This window comes from Tympanuchus pallidicinctus, unplaced genomic scaffold (assembly GCF_026119805.1).
Source record: "Tympanuchus pallidicinctus isolate F22 unplaced genomic scaffold, pur_lepc_1.0 scaffold23, whole genome shotgun sequence".
NCBI lineage: Eukaryota > Metazoa > Chordata > Aves > Galliformes > Phasianidae > Tympanuchus > Tympanuchus pallidicinctus.
The window spans coordinates 268,102-289,202 of record NW_026294740.1 but is presented as its reverse complement, the minus strand read 5'-3'; the positions used below and the strand labels follow the sequence as shown (position 1 = coordinate 289,202).

Here is a 21,101-nt window from a genome sequence, read left to right as displayed (position 1 = left end):
ATTTGCTAAGGGTGCACTCCATCCCTTAACCAAGGTCACTGATGAAGATCAACAAGAGCAGATCCAGTACTGACTCTTGGGAAACAGTGCTAGTTAAAGACCGCCAATTAGACCATGAGCCACTAATCACAACTCTCTGAGCACTGCAAGTCGGCTGTTTCTCAGTCCAACTCACAGTCCACTCATCTATCCCACAGTTCCTAAGTCTACGTTCACTGTATTGAATGTCCTAGGACACAATTCAGTGAAATTTCTTGCAGTGCTTTACTCTCCTTGTTGATATAACAAAAGTGAGTATTTGTTCTTTATTCCTTAAAGCTTACTTTAGGTCTATTCAGACATTCTCATTTAAGCAATTAACTTTGCTAGGCTCGTACAGAAGAATTGGAGGAGGAAATTGAGGCTGAACGTGCAATCCGTGCAAAGACTGAAAAGCAGCGAGCTGACCTCTCCAGGGAGCTGGAGGAGATCAGTGAGCGCCTGGAGGAAGCAGGAGGGGCTACGGCAGCTCAGATCGAGATGAACAAGAAGCGTGAGGCAGAATTTCAGAAGATGCGCCGTGACCTGGAAGAGGCCACGCTGCAGCACGAAGCCACGGCTGCCGCCCTGCGGAAGAAGCATGCGGACAGCACAGCGGAGCTTGGGGAGCAGATCGACAACCTGCAACGAGTCAAGCAGAAGCTGGAGAAGGAGAAGAGTGAGCTGAAGTTGGAGATTGATGACTTGGCCAGCAACATGGAGTCTGTCTCCAAAGCTAAGGTTGGATTAAATATTTCTCGCCACTGCAGTTGTTTTTCTGAACAATTAAATGAGCTGATAGATATGCTTTCTACGTCTTAACAGAGCAATCTGGAAAAGATGTGCAGAGCTTTCGAAGACCAGTACAGTGAAGTCAGAACTAAAGATGAGGAGCATATGCGGCTAATTAATGATATGAACACCCAGAAAACACGTCTACAGACTGAGAATGGTGTGTCCTTAGATTAAATATAATTGTGCACTGCCAAGTATTTAAGTATGCTACCTATATATTTTCTAACACATTCATTACTGGGTGATCTGAACAAAATTCAGACTGTAGAATTTCTTCCTGTGGGTAGTCAAGAAAACTCTGCCCAAAGGAACAAAACAAGCCAAAAGAGGTGCTCTCAATCAAAATGAATGTGTGGGCCTGTGGTCAGTTCATTCCATTTCTTTCGATGCTAGCATATGCTATCTCTGACAGCTTTTTCCTATCTGGTGAGAATGAAATTACAGAATCACAGAATCCACAGAGTTGGATGGAACCTTTAAAGGTCATCTAGTCCAACTCCCCGGCAGTGAACAGAGACATCCACAGTTCAATCAGGTTGTTCAGAGCCTGTCCCTGAGTTTTACTTTAAATCTTGTAATCTTTTTGTGTATGGCTAGCCTTTCTCATTTGTATGAATTTTCTATGTCTCATGTTTCTGTCTAAAATAAAACATTTTCTTGTTAGGTGAACTAACTAGGCAACTGGAGGAGAAGGAGTCCTTGATTTCCCAGCTGACTAGAGGCAAACAGGCTATCACACAGCAGACAGAAGACCTGAAGAGGCAACTAGAGGAAGAAAATAAGGTGATTTGTTTTAATTTGGTCCTTAAAATTGTAAAATAAATCAATGTGATAAAAGAATAAATGAGAGCTCCTCTGAGAAAAAGACATTAACAGTGAAACTTCAGAACTTTGCCTTGGAGTATAATGCAAAAAGAGACACGAGAAATTAAGTAAGACAATTTAAGCTCTTCTTACCATGCTTTCTGGAGTTCAAACACAGGAGAGAAGTGAATGTCTGTGTACGTGCCTTACTGCTGTGGGAAACCCCTGATTCAAAGAATACAGCTGCAGCCAAAAAATAAGAAAAAGATCAGGAGTGAACTATCCAGGATTAGAAATGACAACATAGTGTCAAGTCTTCTCCATCTTCAGACAAACACTAAATTCTACCTGAAAAGCTTACAGGGAGACTTTTGGAGAGATTATTCCCACCTTTCCAACTGCAGCATTTACTGTATCTTGTCCTGAAGCACATGGTGCTGCTGTGTTTGAGAGGCAACGTCCCAAACAAACTGAACAAAATGGCCTGATCTTGATTAACATTATCAAGTCTGAAACACAGACTCCCAAATACTGTTGACTTTTGTCCTTCAGCTACCCTAGCAAAATGGTCAGTGAGATGTGAAATTTTTCTCAAAATGCAATAAAAAGGTTCAGTCACAAATTGTCAATTTTTTGTCTGTTTTGACAGTTTGTATAATTCTGATTATGCAGGCCAAGAATGCCCTGGCCCATGCCTTGCAGTCTGCCCGCCATGACTGTGACTTGCTCCGGGAACAATACGAGGAGGAGCAGGAAGCCAAGGGTGAGCTGCAGCGTGCCCTGTCCAAGGCCAACAGCGAAGTGGCCCAGTGGAGAACCAAATATGAGACAGACGCTATTCAGTGTATGGAGGAGCTGGAGGATGCCAAGTATGTGGAGGAATGGTCTTGAGCAAAAGATAATTATGTAAAAATATGAGAAGGAATTGGAGGACACCAGAATATGCTCATGGTGGGAATATGCACAGCATTGCGCTTTGTAATGTGTTGAGAGTGAAAAGGTGAGGGAGAAAAAAAGTGTTAAAGGAGGAGGAGTAGATGTTTGGAAGAATCTCTGTAGAATGCAGAATTCCAGTGTATTAGTTATGGAGTTTAACATAATTGTTGAAAAATCATATTCTTCACACTGCCAATACAGAAATTGTTTCTGCTTCCTCCCCATCTTGGTGTAGTTTACCCCTTAGATGCTCTTTTTTTCTGCACTGATTCCATCACACATATCACCTTTCTCCTAGATTTCTGGGGAACCCTCTTCCTATGTTACTTGTGTGTTCATATCTCTTTCTTTGTGTTCTCCAAGCCTATGCACCACTCCAGCATTCTTTGTGATCCGAGGCTCTTACTCAATGCTTTGTCCATAATATTACAGCTTTCTATGCTGGCTCTCTACTGTGCCAAACTCCCTTCCTGTCCATTTCCTCAGAATGACAGAATTTTCCTTTTCTTAGCACTGCTTGTCTCATCCTGCAGAAAGAAGCTTGCTCAGCGCCTGCAGGATTCAGAAGAGCAGACTGAGGCTGTCAATTCAAAGTGCGCTTCCCTGGAGAAGACAAAGCAGAGGCTGCAGGGAGAAGTGGATGATCTCATGATTGCTGTGGAGAGGTCGAATGCAGCCTGTGCAGCATTTGATAAAAAGCAGAAGAATTTTGACAAGGTTCATTCAGAAAGGCTACTAGATATGAACATCATAAAAATTTGATAGGCCAGACCGAATTCTGAAAGTATGAGAGTTCTGCACTCAACCTAAGATAAATTACATTTTATCTAAAGCAAAACTGTGGTAAGAAGCACGTAACACAACAAATAGTAATGAAAATGTCACAGTGTGAGTAACCCTAGGTAACCACATCAAAAAATAAAATAGCTTCTGATAGTTTTAAAAAGCACAGTTTTCACGAGGGGGATTGGGAAGCTCTGTATCGAGTGGAAGACCAAGCAGAACAAGAAAGTTTTCAAATGCATACCAACAAGCCCTGACTTCCAGAAACTAAAGGGGGCTATAAGAAGGAAGGATACAGACTCTTTAGCAGGGTTTGTTGTGACAGGACAAGGGGAAGTGGTTTCAAACTGAAATGCGGAATTTAGGTTGCTTATAAGAAAAAATATATACAATAAGGGTAGTGAAGCATTAGAACTGATTGCCCAAAGAGATGATGGATGCCCCTCCCTGGAGACATTCAAGATCAGGCTGGACCAGGCTCTCACCACTTGATCAAGCTGCAGATGTCCATGTTTTCTGTCCATTGAACTAAATAACCTTTAGAGATCTCTTCCAAGGCAAATGATTCTGTGATAATAATTTTATGACTTTTAGCTGATGCTTGTCTGTCAGCTTTGAGAGAAATTTAAGTAGTTATCACTGAAACAGCCACAGTACGTGTATCAGTGAATAGATTGCCACAGGCAAAGATTACTGCAAAGCAAAAGATTGCAAGACAAACCACGTCTCTTAGGTTCTTATATTATAAATATGCAGGGACAGGCGTACTGCAAAATGGACCACTCCTGTGCACTGATAGTTCCCGTCACTCTAGGTCATGGCTGAATGGAAGCAGAAGTACCAGGAGTGTCAAGCTGAGCTGGAAGCTGCCCAGAAGGAGTCTCGCATCCTTAGCACTGAGATCTTCCGTATGAAGAATGCCTATGAAGAAGTGCTTGACCAGGTTGAGACTGTCAGACGGGAGAACAAGAACCTTCAGCGTAAGTTCAGATCTCTGTCAGCTGGGATCCACAATTAAATGTTTCTGTCAGTAAACAGGGGAACCTCAATTTCAGGCCGTTAGGTTGCTGTATTTCTTTGTCTGTGATAATGTGGTCAAGGAAGGATGAGATGCTGCATTCTCCAGTAACACCACTTTGTGCTGTACCAGACGAGGAAAGACCTTGCTGTAATGCTAAATCAAAACATCCCTTTGAAAAGAGAAGTCAAGAAAGGGAGTGAAATAAGTATTAGAACCATTAGAGAAATTCATAGATTCAGAAAGCAATAAGGGAGCAAATGCGTTCCCTTGGGAGAAATTTGACATAGTCTTACAAAACACAAAGGAGCAAACTAGGAATTGGGCTTGGTGACCCTTATGGGTCCCTTCGGTTGGAAATATCTAAGTAATTTTGTCAGGACGGTATCTCTGATAAAAGCAGATTTTATTTGCAATTGCAATGGCAGGCGTCCTGCAAGCAGGAGCGCCTGTGGACACAACGTGACAGCCTTGTTATCTGGTGTCAGTCAGCAGCCATCCTGTTGTTTCCAAGAAGTCTCGGTGCTCTCCTTGTCCTATTGATATGGTGATTTTCTTTAAAGTCATCATCGTTAAACAAAGAGCACTGGGGGATGATGCCAGGCCTTCCAATGTCTCTTCAGGTGCTTCTTCGGGCAGGCCATGGCTTGTTCTCTGGTTTGATCTCGTGCAGGATATTCTTGCAGTGTGTATAACAAAATATACATCTATACACCTATATACAGAGTGTGCGTTCCTGGGAAGGTTCGTCTAGAGGATCAGAGATGTAAACTTATCAGAGATCTTCCCCAAGTTAAGTAGAAGGACTCCCAAAAAGAACTATGATAGCGGAGACCATGAAATAAAAATAATATTATCCAATTCTAATGCAGAAACAACATTTGATTCCCACACTTCCAACTCAGGATATTATACTATTTTCTGATTCTACGAAAATGAGAACACGTGATGTACATCTCAGGTAGCCCACTCAAATAGTTGAGGGTTCAGCAGCTTGAATGTCTGGAAGTTATGGAGGCTACTATTCTGGGTTCCTAGTTGCAGGGAATTTCTGCTACTTCTAGCATCCTTGCTCTTTTTCAGATATATCAAAGACAAGGGAATTAGTGTTTTCAGGAACCTGTTCTGTCAGAAAATTCAGTCTGGTTTCAGGGCAAATGCTCTGAAGGCTAGAACATTCCCACTGAATGTCAACAGTAATTTCTGATGAAATTCACTTGGAATTATCTGTTGTTTAGCCATTAGCAAGAGAAACAAAAGAAGGAGCATGTACCTGTGACAATGATTAAGAAAACTATAGTAAAGCATCTTAATTCAATCAGCTTTTAAAAAAATATATATCTTGAGTTCACATTGTACCTTCACAATGTCCAGCCAATTTTGACCTAGTCCAGATCATTAAATTCCTTGCTTTTAAGCCAGTCACTTACTCTAGAGCACTGTATGCAGATTCCTAGAATATCTATTTTCACCAAAGCTGTTTTAATCAATTTATATGCAAACCAGAAACACTGGGTTTCTCATTACAAGTTCATAGAACTGAAACTCTGCTGAGAAGGGCAGTGCAATACAGTGGATTCAAATTGGTCTGTCAGACAAGGTCTGGAGCCCCCAGTCCAAAAAAGACAGGGAGCTGTTGGAGAGGGTCCAGAGGAGGGCCACTAGGATGATCAGGGGACTGGAGCATCCCCCCTATAAAGATAGGCTGAGGGAGCTGGGCTTGTTCAGCCTAGAGAAGAGAAGGCTGTGGGATGACCTCATTGCAGCATTTCAGTACCTAAAGGGAGCCTACGGAGGGGAGGGAAATCAACTCTTTGAAATGGTTGATATGTGTAGGACGAGGGGAAATGGTTTTAAGTTGAGGGAGGGGAGATTGAGGCTGGATGTCAGGGGGAAGTTCTTTACAGAGAGAGTGGTGAGGAGCTGGAACAGCTGCCCAGAGAGGCTGTGGATGCCCCATCCATCCCTGGAGGTGTTCAAGGCCAGCTTGGATGGGGGGGGCCCTGGGCAGCCTGGTCTGGTATTGAATGTGGAGGCTGGAGGCCCTGCATGTGGCTGGGGGGTTGGAGATTCATGATCCTTGAGGTCCCTTCCAACCCTGGCCATTCTGTGATTCTGTGATTAACCCAGAGGTGCTTCTATGTTTCTGGTACACTGAAGCTTTGCCTCTTCCCAAGCTTTTATTTCTTATGGTTTTCCCACAAAACTCAGGCTGTGTAACTTTCTTTTCTGTTCAGATGATCACAAGGTCACCTATGAGCACATGCCTACAGCTCATGACAATATTGTACTTCTTGATGGTTTCTAGTGCCATCACTGTACTTCCCCTGCTCCACACCATTATAATCCCATTCATGGATAGGCACCAAATTAACTGAATCTGCAGAAACAATGATGAAAACAGATACTCATTTTTTTCAGACCACTTCAATCACTGCCATTAGAAAAAAACTTGGAGGGTTGTTTTCTATTTCCTGATTGGAGCATTGAGCAGCTGTGGCACAACAGATTGGCATTTAGTAAGTGAATTAACTGTGTAAAGCAAACGGAATTTAGTTCTTTTATGTGGAGCTGAATGTTCCCTGGGGAGTATTTTAGAATAAAATCAAACTGGACTGTCTCTGGAGACTTAATTTCCGAATCCAGAAGTAACTGATTGCTCTCTGAGCTCTCTCCACTTGGTTCTCCTCATTTTTAAAATTGCACACTGAATTGGAAATAGCAGCTAATCAGAAATAAAGACTGCACATGATACAAGACCTGTTATTTCTTCTCACTGTCACTTCCTAGTATATTATTATCTCTTCCATCAATCCCACTGCCAAAAAGCAATTGCAGGTGCCAATGACAACATTATTTAAGATGAACTCAGTGTGCATTTTCTGTGTTTCAGAGGAAATTTCTGATCTTACTGAACAGCTTGCTGAAACTGGAAAAGCTAATCATGGACTGGAGAAAGCAAAGAAGCAAACTGAGCAAGAAAAATACGACCTTCAAGCAGCGTTAGAAGAAGCAGAGGCAAGTGTCTCAGTAAGAGGGCTTGTTTTCAGAGAGATCATGGATGGAGAAAATATGGAGATTATACACCCCTGTTTATCCTGATAATGCCAGGAAGGTGCAGTATGAGATCACAAACAGAACAACTAACAGGGCCTGTCCCTCTCCTGCACCAATGTGGCACAGCTTGTTGTGCTGTCATGAGCAAAAAACTCAGTCTAAAACTGAGCTCATTTTGCACTACTAGTTTGTTCTGCTCTTCTGAAAAGCTACAGAAAGGTCGTTTGAGTTTCGAGAATCTATTTTTGTTCCTTAGTCAAATTGCTCTAGGTTATTCAGAGCCTTGTTTAACTGTTCCCTGCAATTTCCAAGGAAGGAGATTTCATAGTAGGACAACCTTTGTCCTTGCTGCTTAGAATCATAAGATCTTTAGGGTTGGAGAAGACCTCTAAGATTATGTAGTCCATCTGCTCCCCTACCACCAGCACTGCCCACTTAACCATGCCCCTAGGTACTATACCGACCTTTTCCTAAAACACCTGTAGGGCTGTGACTTAACCACTACCGTAGGTATCTTGTGACAATGCCGGACCACTCCTTCTGACATAAAATTCTTCCTGGTATTTGTTGCAAGACGGCATCAAGCTCCTTTGCGGTTGTGGCGAAAGAGGTGCGGACTCCTTCGCTGGTGAAGAACAAAGGCGCCTCGTGGGTGTTTACGTCCGGCTCAAGTTATTGCTGAGCTTTATCACTCAATAGCAATACAACGATCATCTTTATCCCACATCTCCTCCTTTTCTGATAATAAAATAAGAAGAAAAAATATCAGAAACAATTCTAGAGTTAGCAAACTCAAATTAACACACTGGACAAACGATGGGCTCTTTAGAATACCAACAGTAGTTCATGTTGACCAATTCCCAATGATTCCAGTCCTTATGATTTCTTGGTGAGACTGCTTGACAAACAAGGTGTGACTTGATGGTGAGCGTTCAAACCGCTGCTGGCAGTGCAGTGATCACGTTAGAGCCGGCGCTGAGACGGCTGGCTCACCCTGCATGCAGGCACCCATCTCGGACCTGTTAAGACACAAGCACAGCCTTGGCCCCACGTTATCAACCCCCTGTTCGCTGATTAGTATTCAGACTTTTTTACCATAACCTATGTAAGCTCTTTCCTTGACATGACTTAAAGCATTTTGACCAAAATGCCTGTAAATTGGGGGGCCCTCAGTTGTCCACCCATTTAGAAAATTAAGAACATAACATGCTTCAGCTATTCTTTCCCAAGGGGTCATAACCACACTCCCCCTTTTTTGTTTATTAGCAAACTATTACCACACTATAAAATAATAGCACCAATTATATTAATAACATAGTCATCATAACTCAATCAAAGCCTCAATTGATTACACATTAAACATAAGAGTTTCATAGAAGGTCACGATTTGTTGAGTCGATATATGCACACTCACTCAGGCATTTATTTTAGACAATTCTGTAAGTGGGAAATGGAAACTCTAAGATAATGTATTGCTACTTATTGACCCCTGCGAGATGGCAAACCACCGAAAGGAGAGGGAAGAAACACTGACAGTGGATGTGATAGGCAGTGCCAGCAAGGCGTCCCCTACTTCAAAGTGTGCTTTTCTCACCCACTGCAGACTCTCTCCTGCTTTTGTTCTTCTCAGGGTCTGCAGGGTTTTTTCCACTTGTGCTCCACATCTGCAGGCCAGTGCATGATATGGAGCCCAGGTGGAACACCTGCTTGCAAAACAGAACAAACCACTAAATTAGATTTCTCTACAAAACAAAATACAGAAAGTTTTTTACAGCTATAATCTTATCCTGGGTCCTTCCAGGTCCTGAATAATTCTTGATGTAGCAGAGTAAGAGGCACCCTTATCAGAAAACAAAACTTTTTACCCTGCTTCCCCAACTGCTTTCAGCCCAGTGGAAGTGAAACTCTCCCTGAACCCAGGCTCTCCCTTACCTCAAGTGCAGTGTCCATAAACAGAATTCAGCATGAAGATGCAAGTGAAGGCAAACTTCTACTGAGCATAACGCTTGGCTTTCCTGTCAATTTAATGTTTTCACATTTTGTTATCTCCGCAGTGTGAACATAACTCTCAGTGTCCAGACTCTGTGGTATTGGAGGCATTTTTCTAAGCTGTCCTGTTACCAAATTACTGATTACTATGCAGATAAGGTATAACTCCTGTATATAAAAAGAGCAGTCTGCTTTTTAAGAGCTAGGCCTTTTCTAAAGTTGTACAATAAGACAAGCACATCTGTGTTACTAACTGTGAAGTGACAAAATTCTGCATGGGCATTTCTCAGCAATGAACATTTCAGAGACAAATAATATTATTTCAACACTACCAGGGCTCTTTAGAACACGAAGAAGGAAAAATCTTGCGTGTTCAGCTGGAGCTGAACCAAGTGAAGTCAGATGTTGACAGAAGGAGTGCAGAGAAAGATGAGGAAATTCAACAGCTGAAGAAGAATCATCAGTGGGTATTAGAGTCTATGCAAACCACATTGGATGCTGAGATTAGAAGCAGAAATGATGCTTTGAGGCTGAAAAAGAAGATGGAGGGAGATCTGAATGACATGGAGATACAGCTGAGCCGTGCCAACTGTCAGGTAGCAGAGACACAAAAGCATCTCAAAGGCGTGCAAGGGCAACTCAAGGTAGGGACCGCAAGGGCATCTGTCCAACAAGGTCTTTGACATATTTCTGCTTTCCTCTGAGTCTTATCATGCCTTCAACTTCAAAGGATTCCCAGCTCCATCTAGATGATGCTTTGAGAGAGAATGATGACCTGAAGGAGCAGCTTGCTGTGGTAGAGCGCAGGAATAATCTGATGATGACAGAACTTGAGCAGATGCGAGCTGCCCTCGAGCAGACAGAGCGAGCCCGCAAAGTTTCCGAGCAGGAGCTGACAGATGCCAGTGAGCGAGTGCAGATCCTCCATTCTCAGGTATTTGTTTTATAATATGCATGTTGGACTGGTATGAAATGGGATGGGAACGACCTGTCCTTGGACTGTCCCAACAGAACACAAGCCTCCTAAACACCAAGAAGAAACTAGAAGTGGACATTACTCATCTACAGAATGAAGTTGAAGATAGCATTCAGGAAGCCAGAAATGCAGAGGAAAAGGCAAAGAAAGCAATCACAGATGTAAGTACTTTTGCTTGTCTCACTCTATTTTATACTATTGCAGTGACATTTACACCTTAGAGAGGCAGCAGTGAGGTGAGAGAGAATTGATTCTTCAACTTAGGAACAGAAAATATCAGTGACACACAAGCCCTCCCACCTGCACCTTTTGCACAGCCTCTGCTCTACTGCTTGCTGTGGAAGAACCTTTCAGTCAAGTTAATCTACTCATGTTCTGCAGCAGTCTATACTGAAAAAGCATTTTGTCTCCTCTTTCTGATGCTCACATTCACTTTTGCAATGGATGTAATAGACAGCAAAAGCCAGATGGTGGCAAAATTGAAACAGGAAGAGAGTAAGTCCTATCTAAATATTGCAGAAAAACAGGATTTGAGACTAAAAATCATACATGCTTCTCTATGTAAGAAATATAAAAAAAATAAAAAGGCATAATAGAAATGTTTAATTTAAACAAGGAAATTGTTCATGGCATCAAAAGAACCAAGTCTTAGAACTATCTAGAAAAGGTATATGAAAATAATACAGAAAATGCTTATTCTTTTGCATCACATTGTGGCACACCTGAAGCAATGTGTGTAGCTGTGGTTTCTTCACAGTAAGAGTGCTCTAGGTTCTCCTTTGGCCTCCGTATCCTTTTCATGAAACAGTGGTGACAGCTATCCACCCCATAGTCTGAAGAGCCCAACAGATACAAACTCTTCATTGATGTTCAGGAGAACCTCAGAGTCATTCCACTGGTCAAAGCTGCTTAGGAGTCTGGATGTCAGGCAGACTTAGGTACCAAACAGTGATGTATTCACAGTCAGCAGAGCGCTTGCTGGTGATACTTCAAGATGCCACTAACTTCCACTTTCATTTAAAAACTTTGACTCCTTTGTCATTTGGCTGTCTTATTTTTATTCTTGTTATCAAACCCTGCCCAATTCCCAAGTCAGAGTAGCTTTTGAAATACAAATATCAAGAAATTGTGATTCTTTATATGACAGACCCTTAACACAATCATAGGCAGATGACTGAGAATGTGGAGAGTCATTTGTCACTGTGAGCATTTCTCCCAAAGAAGGCACAGAACTGCCAGTGATATGGAGATGTATTCATAACATAACTCTGCATTACAACCAGGCAGCCATGATGGCAGAAGAGCTGAAGAAGGAGCAGGACACCAGTGCTCACTTGGAGAGAATGAAGAGGAATCTGGAACAAATGGTGAAGGATCTGCAGCACCGTCTGGATGAAGCTGAGCAGCTGGCATTGAAGGGTGGAAAGAAGCAACTCCAGAAACTAGAGGCTAGGGTATGGTGGAGATGGGGGTAGACTAAGGTCAATGTCTTTAGCTGGACCTTGGCTGCTAGAATATCTTGGAAAGACAGGGATCTCCATCAGATTTGATGAGGGTTACACTTAGTGAAGTGTCGCACTGCAAGTAAGGACCTTGAGAATGATCTCATAAAACCTGAATGAAATGGTGGCAGACAAACACCAGTATAGGCATACATCTAGAGAAAAACAATTTAAAACATGTTCATGTGGGGATGAACTTGGAACTGGCACTACAGCTCAGCAAGGAGAGGTCTCAGTACATGATGGGCCTTAGAAACTGTGTTCTCAGTGTACAGAGAAAACAGAATGCTAAATTAAAAAAAAAAAAAGAGATGGGCTTTATTAGGAAATGCACTGAGACCACAGGTGGAGGGTATCACTTGCCACTGTGTGTACATTGTGCAGTTCTGGTGTCTGCATCTCAAGAAGGACCTACAGCTTAGAGAAGGACCCATACTTAGAGAAGTATCCAGGGATGAGAAATTTTGATGAGAAACACACAAGGCTAAGACTTTTCAGTTTGGAGAGGAGATAGCTGAGAAGAATGTGATCAAAGTTTACAGAATCATGAAAACAGTAAAGAAGATGAATTTGGGATGGTTAGGAATCAAAATACAGTCTATGATTAGACAAATATTATAAGTAAGGAAATGTGATGTAGACCATGTGACCCTTACTCAGAAGTCAGTTTAAAACAAATAAAATACTTTACAGTCTGGGCAGTGAAATTCTGGAACCTGTTGCCATAGGATGCTGCAGAAGCAGCTGATGGAAGGTTCAAAGAGGAATTAGAAATCAGCAGGTTTATAAACTCAGGGGAACAGGTACAGATGTGCCACCTGAAACCTGTAATCTAATGTCTGGAAGCTGGGCAGGTGTGAGGGGGTAGACAGCAGCCAGTTTTCCCTGCTGTCCCCAAATAGCAGCTACTCTAGACACTCAGAGACAGAGCACTAGGCTAGATGGAACATTTGCCTGACCCACTGAATCAGTCTAAAACTATTTATCTTCCAAGATACAGCACAGCTGATGGGGAGTTGGGTGTTCTTGGTTGTGAAATGAAATACACACAGAAAAGGAAAATGATTGGCATCTAGATTTGACTTACACTGCAGAACAGGAATAGAGCTGTGGGAGCCCTCATCAAATGGGTAGTTGCAGGCAATTTACAAGGTAATTTTGAAAATTACAAATGAAACATTTCTATTTCCCTAAACTATGCGAACGAAACCCTCCCTCCCCTGTTTCAGTTTCTTCTTCCCTGATAGATTTAAGCCTAATTTTGGTTAAGGCAGCCCCAGGTATACAAAGCTAAGTTCTCTGTAAAAATAACTGTGGACTCACACACTATATCATTGTTCATGTAGTGTGGTAAGCAGATGTTAGCTAGTCTAAGCCCAGTAAGCAGCTGCAGGAAGCTGCTCTGCACTGCCACTTTCTCTGCAGGCTTTAGTCCACAGAACCCTGGGTCCTGCAGCAAGATCAGCAGCCATTCCTGGCAGCTTTCTGTCTTTATTGTGGTATTGTGTTTCAGATTCATGAGTTAGAAAATGAACTTGACATTGAGCAGAAGCGAGGAACAGAGTCACTGAAAGGTGCTCGCAAATATGAACGAAGGCTGAAGGAGCTCACTTACCAGGTATTACAAATCCTCCGTGTTCTTCTTTATCTTTCTTGTATTCTACGTGCATCACCTTGGTATTAATTTTCACTTCCCACAGTCTGAAGAGGATAAGAAAAATATTCTCCGGCTCCAGAGCCTGGTGGACAAGCTGCAGTTAAAAGTGAAAGCATACAAGAAACAGGCTGAGGAAGCTGTGAGTACAGGACTCTTTAAGTCCTTTTGGCCCTGGGTGAAGGTTTCCAAAAAGTCTAGGCTACCACATTTGTTAAAATAATTGAATACTCAGTTTGATAGAGCAGTGGTGGTCATTGCCTTTGAACAGTGCTTATTTTTAAAGAATTCTGACACACAACAGAGTGGACACAGTTGTAGTTATCCTGGCATTTTCACACTTTTGGAGCCACACCAGGCAGTTTTTCCAGTGCTCAAGTTGTTTGTGGTACTAGATGAAATGTACTGAGTGCTGGTAATGCATGGATGGAGCTGTGAGGTTAATTGCGGTAGGTGCCATTTGAATGGAATGGAATGGGTGCGTAGTGTTAATGGGAACAGGGCAGTGCTAGGTTGTGTGCATGCCACTGATGGAACCGTGACTTCCAGGAGGAACAGGCAAGCACTAATCTCTCCCGATGCCGCAAGACCCAGCACGAGCTGGAAGAGGCTGAAGAACGAGCCGATATTGCTGAATGTCAGGCTAACAAACTGCGAGCCAAGAGTCGTGACATTGGAAGACAGGTGAGTTGGAGTGCTGCAGAGAAGGACCTTTCCTGTGCATCGGGGGCTGCAAAGATCTCTGCTCAAACACCTGGCAGCCACAGCTGTATTCCAACTCTTGTATTGGAGTGTCATCATGAAGGAAGGCCAGAGTTGGCATTTATTCAGAACCAGTGCTTTTTGAAAATCCTGTTAGTGCCTCCCAAGATACATACCAGCTATAATCTACTGTAAGAATCCAGGGCTCTCATCAGAACTGGGAGATAATACTTTTTTGCCAGTAATATGGCATAATATGTGCAACATCCACAGACCTGAAACAATCCCACAAGTAATTCTTTTACACCAGTAACTTGTACATTATCTTCCTTCTTTTTTTTTTCACATGTAGAAATCAGAAGAATGAGGTCCATGAGAAGCACTGCAGCAAGCTCCGTGACACTGTACACTTCTATTCATGTAACAGATATTCATTACTTGCTTCAAATCTCTTGTTGTGCATGTAACTTGGCTTTGATTGCTTCATTCTCAGCCAACTCTAAGTAGAAGCTGTCAGAAATAAAAATAAACCTGCATGATGATAAGGACTATCACTTTGTAAGGAAGTTGACAGTGTTTGTGAATGGATGGAGTAGACAGGCAACAGTTACGAAGTACGGGTCACATCCCATGCAGGGAAAGGATACCTGAGGTAATGGGACACATTCACTGTTTCAACTTTGATACTTTAAAGAAATTAATAGTTGAACAGGAAAAAAATAAAGCAAAAATCTCTCTGTAAGGTTGTAGCAATGCAACTAGCACTCTCTTGTTTGCCTTACCAAGTCCCCCAAACAGTCCTGTGGGAAAGCATCTGCTTCATGCAGTGCCTGTACATGGCTATCTGCTGCACATATGTGGAGTACAGACTCCTGTGGGGTACAGGCTTGTGCACTTTGGAAGAGGAAAAGGAGAGTAGCTGCACACAGAATGAGGATGCAGAAGGGTGGAACTGCCATGTGCATGACGCATGCTCATGGCTGTGAGCAGCCCAGGGCAGAAGCAGGGGCAGGCGGGCATGCAGTAGGATTTTCCTTCTCCTTCCTCTGCAGGACTACTTAGTTGTCACTGCTCCTCCATCCTCATTTCACTCCCAGAGATGATGGGCTGCATCCTTCAGATTTTTCTGTATAAAATGCCTCCATGTTCAGTGAGAGCTTTGATTTTGTGGTATTCAGCAGGGTGGTTCATCTGAGTGCCACTCAGTGTCCTTGATCAGTGCTGTCTTTCATTTTTGTTGTCACAAGTGTCACCACCACACCCAACGAGGTTCCTATCTCTCCTCATTTGAATTCAGTAATTACTAGCCTGCTGTTCTCCTTTATGTTCCTTCCTTCTATACCATTCCTTTTTCCTTTAGCTAGTTCATCCATGGCAATTGTTCTTGTACCATTGTGTTTAGTTTGGGCCTCTGCCATCCTCCTGTGTTTTGTACCCTGTCATCACTGTTGGCTGTCACCCATCTGCCTCCTGACTACTCATGGGCCCGCTTGCACACTGGCCTGTTGTGCCAGTTTCAGCTCTATGGTGTTTTGTCTCTTAATGCCCCATTAGATGATGATCTGTGATTATTGTCTGTCAAGCTGATCAAAACTATCTCACTGTTCCTCTGCTCCGTGGCTACCTGCAGTCAATGGCTCTGGCTTGGATGTTCTTCAGCACAGTGTTCTCTGTTGTTAGGGATGTATGTGGACAGTCTCATCACAAATACAGCAGTCTATGACTTGAATCATTATCGAGTCCAGCCCCCTCTACAACGGCAGTCCTGCCCATGCTTGCACATGACATGATGCGGTTCCACTGTACAGCTAGATGTGGACATCAGGGCCACATCCACCCCAGCCAACAAATTGCTGTGGCAAGCACAGTGCTGGCAGACAAATCAGAAGATTAGCAGAGTTTGCACTTTTCTTAAGAACAAACCTGTTCTCATACTCTCATTTGTATATAAAGGAAGAAAAACGCAGAGGAGAAATAGCATCTGCACTAGAATTTTGTTCTGCAGAAGTGCTTTTAAATGCTATTTTCTCTTTATCATGATGAGAGCTACAGGCATGTTTGTAAAGCTGAAAATGTCTTTCCAATCCCAGAAGCTTCTAAACGTGCAGTGTTGCCATGAGATCTGTAAAGCCCACTGTGTTCTTTGCTTGTCCCAGTATAGCAGGGAGGGAGAGGTGACAGGATGAGCAGACATGTGCATTACCATGAGACAGCACCAGCTTTTTCTTGGTGTGCTGGCCAGCAGTAAGAAGGATCATTTTATGTGATCAGCTGTGTCTCTGTGTGGCTGTACTTCAGTAATCAGCCTCTTTGGAGTTTTGATCATACATTAGCATCAGTAATCAAAGAGTTTCATTCCCTGACTTTCTTTTGTGAACAAATTTTATTTATTTATTTCAAAGCAAGAAGCCTACTATTATTCTTTGGACAACAGTAGTGTTGTTTTGCCCTGTGGAGAGGGACTTGGGGGTCTTGATAGATGAAAAACTTAACATGAGCCAGCAGTGTGCTCTTGTGGCTTGGAAGGCAAATGGTATCCTGGGCTCCATCAGAAGAGGGGTGGCCAGCAGGAACAGGGAGGTGTCCCCCTCTACTCTGCTCTTGTGAGACTCCATCTGGAATACTGTGTCCAGGTCTGGAGCCCCCAGTCCAAAAAAGACAGGGAGCTGTTGGAGAGGGTCCAGAGGAGGGCCACTAGGATGATCAGGGGACTGGAGCATCCCCCCTATAAAGACAGGCTGAGGGAGCTGGGCTTGTTCAGCCTAGAGAAGAGAAGGCTGTGGGATGACCTCATTGCAGCATTTCAGTACCTAAAGGGATCCTACAGAGGGGAGGGGAATCAACTCTTTGAAATGGTTGATATGTGTAGGACGAGGGGAAATGGTTTTAAGTTGAGGGAGGGGAGATTGAGGCTGGATGTCAGGGGAAAATTCTTTACAGAGGAGCTGGAACTGGTGCCCAGAGAGGCTGTGGATGCCCCTGGAGTTGTTCAAGACCAGGTTGGATGGGGCCCTGGGCAGCCTGATCTAGTATTGAATGTGGAGGTTGGAGGCCCTGCATGTGGCAGGGGGGTTGGAGATTCATGATCCTTGAGGTCCCTTCCAACTTTAGCCATTCTGTGATTCTGTGATTCTTTCAGTTAAACCACAGGTAGTGATGGTTCACAGGTAGTGTGAGACATACTTAGCAAGTAAGGAGAGACTCTTTATTTTAGAATAGTAACAGAAAAACTTAGTAAGGGAGCTGGAGTTTTGTCACATCCCAAGGTATACTAGAGGTAAACTACTACTACTATTACTACTTTGCCTATATGTGAAGTCAGAAGGAGGATTAAAAACATAACGTGAGCACACAAAACTTACTCCTCCTAGGCATGGTGCCTGCTCCTTCTCTGAGGTCCTGGGGGAACTGATGGCAGTGGTGTTCATTCCAATGGCCTCCAGGATTCTTTCAAGCCTGCAAGGACTTCTGTGATAAAAAAGAGTAAATTGTGAGAGTTACAGCCTATTTGCTTACATCTGTGACAGACATCAGACCTTATGCAGCTCTAAAAAATGGGGATTTTCTGGGTGTGAAACAGTACTACCATGTGCCACCATTGCTCCTTACATGTATTATCAGACAAAGCAGAAGGAGGCCTTTTCACCTCATAAGTTTGGTCTAACTGACTTCATATGATTGCTCTAGTTCTATGAAATAATCCTGTTATATATTTTCTACCTGGGATAGAACAGCTCCTGCATCAGTGCAGGCTGACTATTGACTGACTAGAGTGCAGCTCTGCAGAAAAGACTTTGGGATCCTCATGGAAAACCAGCTGGCTATGTGTTAGCAGTGCACTCCTGCAGTGATAAAGCTAACCAGTCAATGGATTGCACTGAAGTAATAAGTACTCAATAAGCATGCAGGTGGCAGAGGGATATGATTATTCCCCCAAACTTGACACTGATGAGGCTGCATTTGCAGCACTGTGTGCAGTTTTGTATCCTCCCATTATGAGAGATGTCGACATACTGGAAGGAATCCAGCGAAAGCACTCAGTATTATCAGTCAGCTGGAACAGATGCCTCATCAGGAGATGAAAAGGGAATTAAATTTCTTTGGCCTGGACAAGAGGAGGCTTAGAGACTATCTGACTCAAAACTAATACTGCTGCAAAAGAGAATGCAAATAGATACATCCAAGCTTTTCCTGCAAGTGCACAATGAAAGGCCAAGTGGTAATGGTCTCATGTTGTAAATCAAAGTTGTTTTTTGACAAAAGGAACACATTATTTACCATAAGAGTGATGCTCTCTTGATCATGATGAATCTCTGAGTGATGCTCAGAGATTATGGAATCTCTGTCCCGAGGAATTTCAAGGATTTGCATGGGCAAGGCACTGAGTTTTGAAATCAGCTCTGCTTGGAGAAGGAAACTGGGTTGAAGACCTCCCATATCTCTTCTAAAATATGTTTTTCACTGATTCACTGAACTTGCTAACCCAGCAGTAGCTTTCTGCTGTTTGAAGACTGATTGATTCAGTGAAAAGACAGGGAAATACAGGACAGTCAAAACAATGCAGGTAGCAGGAAGGGTCATGATTGAGAAAGAATAGCAGAGATGGGCTCTCAGACACCATCTGAGTGAGCCATGAAATCACCCCCTGCAGCCTGTAAGTGTCCAAGGCGATGACTCTGGGTAAAAGAGTTGCCCTTTTTTCCTTCTGGTATTCTTACAGTATAGATTTGTAACATCAATCTTTGAAGATATTCCAAAGCCATCTGGACATCATCCTGGACATCTGGTCAAACAGATCTAGGCAGCCCTGCTTTTGGAGTAGATGACCTCCAGAAGTCCCTTCCAGTCTGAACCATTCTGCAATTCAGTGAAGATGATGTTATGTCTTGATTTTAACATCTGGCCAACTCTGGCCACCAAGGTTCACTCACATGCATAGGAGAATTTTTCCTTTTCCATGTTAGCATCTCTGACCCTTACTTATCACCTACAATCTTGAAGAATTTTTAAAATCTAAGATTAAAACTTGTAATTAAAAATATAATCTAACTACACATTTTAATGTTGCATGCAGGTATCCTGGATGTGGTCTATGTATCTAGTTTGACATTGTGCCACAAAGCAGAAATTTACCCACTCGCCAGAGAAGCTCATTTGATTTTCAGAAACTCTGCTTTCTTCTCTTCCACACACAAGACACTTTCTGAGAAAATTTCCTAGTATTTCTTTCTTTCACCTATTTTCAAAGTCCCCAGACTTGCTAGGTATGGGAAATGAAGGCCACGGTTATTAGAATCATAGAATGTTATGAGTTGGAAGGGATGGTAAAGACCACTTTCCTCTGGACCAGGTTGCCGAAAGCCCCATCTAGCCTGGCCTTGAACATCTGCAGGAATGGGGCATCCACAGAATCTCTGTGCAGTCTGTGCCAGTGCCTCATTTCACTCTTGGTGAACTATTTCTTCATTATATGTATTCCATATCTCCCCTCTTTTAGTTTAAGGTTGTTTCTTGTCCTGTCGTTATAATCCCTGAGTGCTTTTAGTTTGAAGCCATTTCTCTTCTCCCATCACAACACTCCCTTATATAGACCCCTTCTCCATCTTTCTTGTAGGCTGCCTTTAAATGCTGGAAGGCCACTATAAGGTTTCCCCCAAGCCTTCTCTTCTCCAGGCTGAACAACCCCAGCTCACTCAGACTATCTCTATAGGAGAGGTGCTCTATCCCTCTGAGCATTCTTGTGGCCTCCACTGGACCCACACCAACAGGTCCTTGTCCTTTCTACACTGAGAAACCCCACAGCTGACAGCAGGATTGCAGGTGGGATCTCACAAGCGTGGAGTGGATGAGGAGAATCTCCTCCCTTGACCTGCTGGCCACTCTTCTTCTGATGCTGCACAGGATATGATTGGCTTTCTGGGCTTCAAGCGCACATTGCTGGCTCGTGTTGACTTTTTCATCCACCAATACCACCAAATCCTTCCCTGCAGGGCTGCTTTCTATCTAATTGTTGATGAGTCCTTATCCATGTTTGGGATTACCCTGACTTGGGTGCAAGGCCATGCACTTGGCCTTATTCTTTGATACCAGTATGAATCACTCCTTCAGATAGTCCCAATGGCCATCTTCACAATCTTTTGGGCAGCCCCAGGTCTAAGTATAGCTTGTTGATTGCAAAGAACAGTCACCCTAGCTTTTTCCTGCTCACCCACTGCAGTTCGCAGACATGTAGAGTAGTCTGGAAATGTAAGAGAAAGGGCTGGAGAGAGCAATGTGTGAGGGTTAAGAAAGATTTGTGAGATGAAAGAGTTGCTAGGTGGATCTGCACTGGAAAACAGAGCAAAGAAAATGTTGGTTACAATAAGCAGTGCAGTACTGGATCTTTGTTAGAAGGTTTATTAAGAAGGGCAAGGAGTGGACTTGCAGTGCTGATGTGCACTGTTTACTGCCAATCTGTTGTTTGTAAATGTGTGTCAGCAACAGCATATTTTAAAGATTAAAGCCGTCAAGGGAAAACTAATGCTGAGTTTTCAGGAGTTTATGGGATTGAATTTTCATGTCCTACTCAGGATGAACAGTTTTTTGCCTAATTCTTAGAGACTTTCCTGTGTGAGTCATTGTTCATGAGAGAATAGCAGCTTTATATACAGATGGTTGCAGAACAGAGTCACCATTGAGAGGAAAACTCTAAGACATCTATGTCCTGCACATACAGGCACACATATATTTAGAGATCAACAACTTTATCCACAGAAAGCAGACAGTCAGTCCTGCTCAGCATGTTCAGGCAAAACCTCTGCTCTTTCAAGACATGGGAAATCCCTGATGGGATTCAAGTCATGAGCAATACATGGTGAAAAGGGAAGT

General features: G+C 43.0%; 1 protein-coding gene across 1 annotated transcript in view; it reads left to right on the top strand.

The window, feature by feature from the left end:
• Positions 1–19,035, top strand: part of LOC128083223 (myosin-1B-like) — a 43,561-nt gene extending 24,526 nt beyond the window's left edge. Inside the window, exons 25-39 of the mRNA XM_052688262.1 lie at positions 370–759; positions 844–970; positions 1,478–1,596; positions 2,290–2,486; positions 3,087–3,270; positions 4,151–4,316; positions 7,248–7,372; positions 9,736–10,044; positions 10,131–10,334; positions 10,412–10,537; positions 11,660–11,830; positions 13,392–13,496; positions 13,579–13,674; positions 14,082–14,216; positions 18,955–19,035. Of these exons, the coding sequence (XP_052544222.1) occupies positions 370–759; positions 844–970; positions 1,478–1,596; positions 2,290–2,486; positions 3,087–3,270; positions 4,151–4,316; positions 7,248–7,372; positions 9,736–10,044; positions 10,131–10,334; positions 10,412–10,537; positions 11,660–11,830; positions 13,392–13,496; positions 13,579–13,674; positions 14,082–14,216; positions 18,955–19,035 (2,535 nt within the window). The remainder of the gene's footprint in view (positions 1–369; positions 760–843; positions 971–1,477; positions 1,597–2,289; positions 2,487–3,086; positions 3,271–4,150; positions 4,317–7,247; positions 7,373–9,735; positions 10,045–10,130; positions 10,335–10,411; positions 10,538–11,659; positions 11,831–13,391; positions 13,497–13,578; positions 13,675–14,081; positions 14,217–18,954) is intronic.
• The last annotated feature ends 2,066 nt before the right edge of the window (positions 19,036–21,101 follow it).